General features: G+C 33.6%; 1 protein-coding gene across 1 annotated transcript; it reads left to right on the plus strand.

The window, feature by feature from the left end:
• Positions 1–1,879: 1,879 nt before the first annotated feature.
• LOC140892078 (pentatricopeptide repeat-containing protein At1g62350) lies at positions 1,880–4,277 on the plus strand. The gene is made up of 3 exons (XM_073300823.1): positions 1,880–2,023; positions 2,901–3,282; positions 3,594–4,277. The coding sequence occupies exons 2-3, from the start codon at positions 2,983–2,985 to the stop codon at positions 4,011–4,013; spliced, it is 720 nt and encodes a 239-aa protein (XP_073156924.1). The 5' UTR covers positions 1,880–2,023; positions 2,901–2,982; the 3' UTR covers positions 4,014–4,277.

Raw genomic sequence — 4,277 nt, forward strand, 5'->3', positions numbered from 1 at the left:
ATGGTACCTCTACGCCTGAGCATGTGCCTGTTGATTACATGCATAGAAAAAAAATGCCCCAAGGTATATTTTTAAGATAAGTTTCATATGTCGTAGACTTACCAATTACACCGTGTTTTAAATTTCATGCATGCTACTAACTATGATAATTATTTATAGAAAATATTTACAGCAAATACTTAAGAAAAGGACAAGCCAGTGTCCAAACATTCAAATCCGCTTATCCAATCACGCCCTCAACAGATTAAGGATGCATTACAGCAAAGAAAAAAAAAAGGAAAAGAGCAAGATAATGTCATGTCACTCATAATTGTAAAATATCAAGGTCAAAGAAATAATTATTAGTCATTTATGTCCTCATAAATTTCCTACGAAATATTTTTATACATTTTTTTGCTTTCTGGAATTAGCATATAATTATATTTTCCCCATTGCACATAACATGTAAGAACAATATCATTACGTGAAATAAATTCAATCATCATATGTCATCACTGCGGGGCAAAAAAGTTTGAGTTTGAGAGCCCCACGTTCTCTTTTGATAATGGTGAAATCAGGTTGGCAGCCACAACCATTCCACATGAATTATTTGTCCTATTTACTGCCCAACAATCTGAACAAGCTGGTGATTTTTGGAAAAGAATCAAAGTATTTAACATCATATTTTCATTCACTTATTTTGGTGTTAAAATGGATACAAATCTTGCTTCTTCAAAACGTGGAATTTATACATTTAGAGTATTATGAAGGAAAAACGTCTAATTTTCAATAGTATTTTTGGGATTTAAACAATGAATTGGCTAATAGGATGATCGTATTTGACAATGCTGATATTTGTGAAGATATTATGAATATATTGATGGGTTTCATGAAAAAAATCCATATGCTGAATTGTTGCATCGAATGCATGATTTTTTTCTCAATTGAAGATGCAACACTTTAAATATGCAAGAATACTAGAGTAGATCAGTGAAGCTACAATAATCCTACAACAGACCAATTAAGTTGTTGTTACTTGGATTGAGGAAAATAATCCTAATATTTCATATGATAGGTACATAATACTTCACGGGTTTGATGGAAAAAAACACATAATAAAACATTATTTCTTTCCAAAAATACTTGTTTATTTTGACATTAGTAGTGTTATATGAATGATCCTTTCCGAAAAATTTACTTATTTTCGTCAGTTTGCTTTGTGCATTCAGGGACACAACCATAAATTTAATTGACATTGGGCTGACTTAAATACTTAAAAATCAAAATATAATAAACATTTACACATTTAATGTTAATAACTACAAAATATTGCATTGTAACATTGAACGAGATAAAACTACTGAAGATGTGTCCTGCGATTTTTCATAGAATATAATTTATCAATTGAATCAGTGTTTATCTTTGTAGTAAATTCTCTTTCAATATACATAATCATAGAATTTGCCAAGAACTCTTCTTTCATCTTATTTCGAATATAAGTTTTAAGTAGTTTCATTACAGAGAATGATCATTCAGTTGTTGAAGTAACAACAAAAAATATTAAAATAAGATCAAATGAAGGTGGAAAACAAAAACCATAAATAAATTATGAGATTTGATGGCTGAGTGGCGTTTCATCGGAAATAAGCAGCGACAAATTTTTAGCGTGGGAGATGAGAGATATCGATTTGAAAAATTTTACGAGCATGACATGTTTTAGTGGGCTAAACAAATTCAAAAGACTAATGGCAAAAATTTATGTAAGGCGGCTAAGCCCAATAATTTTTTAAAAAAAGCTCACATACTAATGTGTATTAGTCACGTGCAACGCACGATTTTTCCTCGTTTATATTAAAATTTCGTAAATAAAAGATAATTGAACAATACGTAAACAGGACCTTTGCCAAAACGTCGTCTCTAATTTCCCTCCCTTCTCTAAATTCTTTTCTCCATTTCGGCATTTTCACTCCAAAATTGCAGTTCCCCATTCTGGCTCATCTTGATCTACAACAATTGATTGTGATTCCACTCTTGCAAATCACAAGTAAGTTGCAAATCCTCAGTTGTGGCTTGTATGGTTTTCATCTTTTTAATAATCGGTATGATGTTTGTGAATATTTAGGGTTTGTATTTTGTATCCTAGGTGTTAATTTGTTTAAGTCAAACATTTGTTTTGTAAACTAATTAATACAGAATAGTATTTAAGTTTTTATTGGAGATTACAAATTTCTGAAATACTTCAAGAATCGTTACTGATTTCTTGAAGTTGTGTTTTAGAGTGGACGAAATGATTGAGCTTTTTGAAAGGATGATTTGAGGGCAAGTATATTCTGGGATTACTAAATTTTGATTATGGAATGTGGGAATATGGTGTATCATGCGAGTGTTTAGTGGATTAGTACTAAAGTAAGAGTTTCGCAGTTAAACGCTTAAAAGTTGTTCTTTGGTTCATTTAAATTTAAAGTTATTAATTTTTGAAATGGAAACAATATGAGAGAAAATTAAATGTGAAGAAAAAATGGAGAATATATAATTGAATGGTTTCAGAGTGTTTTAGGAATTTAAATAAAATAAATAAAAAAAACTTCACCACCACACTAAAGTCAGTAAAGAGAGTTTAGCTTTAATAAATACTAAATAGATATAGATTAAAAATCAGACTACAACTTCTGCTACTTGGGTCAGCGAATGCGGTAATAAATAATGCATATGAAGCGAGTGTTAGCAATGAGTTTAAATTTGTTGAGAAATCTTTTTCCTTGAGTGCTCTGCTTGGACTTATTTTTGACAATTTGTTTGAGGTAGTGGGTTTGGTACAATGAAATGGGAAGATATCATATATGCAATTATTGGGGATTTTGTCATTCGTAGATTGTAACTTTGATTGAAGCTTAGCATTTGATTTTGATGGGGGGTGCCAGGGAAAATTGGTCAAAAAACCCAAATAAATCCAGAGCTGGTAAAATTCTGGGGCCTCGTGTAATTGAGAAAATCAAGTTGTGAATGTGGCATCAAGGTCGGAATCTCATGCGGCAGGCCTTATTTCGGCTGCCATCGCGAGCTAAAATCAGTAGACACCTGATCACTGGAACGGCTTCAAGCCCCAGCTTGTCAATATGGCGGCGGAAGAAGGAGATGGGGAAGGAGGGGTTAATGGTGGCGAAGGAATTGAAACGCCTGCAGTGCCACCCAGTAAGGTTCGAGAGGTTCATGAAGAGCAATGTTTCTCGCCTCCTTAAGTCCGACCTTGTAGCCGTCCTTGTTGAGTTTCAACGTCAAAACCTTGTCTCCCTTTGCATGAAGGTACCTCCATTTCCATCTTTGTGAGATTATTGTAGTTTTTTTTTTCTTTTGTAATTTAAAATTTTCAAAAATATTTGCACATTGTTTGTTTCGCTTTTTGTATAAATTAATTGATGGATTAGTTCGACTGCATGGGGGAGGCCTAGAAGAGTAATATCTTTCATAAATTGCTTGGTATAAAAAGTTGATTTCATGTGTCATTTTGCAAATAAAGATCTGTGTGTTCGTGATGATTTTTTTGTAGATATTCATTAAGGAAGAAGACATTGTTCGTGTGCATTTCTTATGGATTCTTGCTTATTATATGACAGTTATATGATGTGGTTCGGAAGGAAATTTGGTATCGACCGGATATGTTCTTCTACAGGGATATGCTCCTGATGCTAGCTCGGAACAAAAAGGTTGATGAGGCAAAGAGGGTGTGGGAAGATTTGAAGAGGGAAGAAGTTATTTTCGATCAGCATACGTTTGGAGATCTCATCAGGGCCTTTTTGGACAGTGGATTACCAAGTGAAGCAATGTGGATATACGATGAAATGAGATGCTCTCCTGAGCCACCACTTTCTTTGCCTTATCGTGTCATATTAAAAGGATTACTTCCTTACCCTGAACTGAGGGAGAAGGTGAAAGATGACTTTTTGGAACTCTTCCCCGACATGATTATTTATGATCCACCAGAAGACCTTTTTGATGATGATCGACGACAGAGATTGGAGAGTGAAGAGGATTAGAATATGTGGTTGCTTTTCTACATGTACATGATGACTTGATCAAGGGAGTTGGTGAACTGGACATGGACTCCGTGGAGAAGTGGTGTATAGCTTGGAGTTATTTTCAACTTTGGTTTTCTATAAGATGAGCTTGGTTGAAGAAGTTTAAACACAAGATAATAGTCTTTCTTGAATGGAATACTACTTTGAATTACTGTTGTCTATGATTGCCTAGCTGTCTAATACTTACTTTTACAATTTATGATGAGGCAACATTTATCTCGA

Source organism: Henckelia pumila, chromosome 3 (genome assembly GCF_033568475.1).
Source record: "Henckelia pumila isolate YLH828 chromosome 3, ASM3356847v2, whole genome shotgun sequence".
Taxonomy (NCBI): Eukaryota; Viridiplantae; Streptophyta; class Magnoliopsida; order Lamiales; family Gesneriaceae; genus Henckelia; species Henckelia pumila.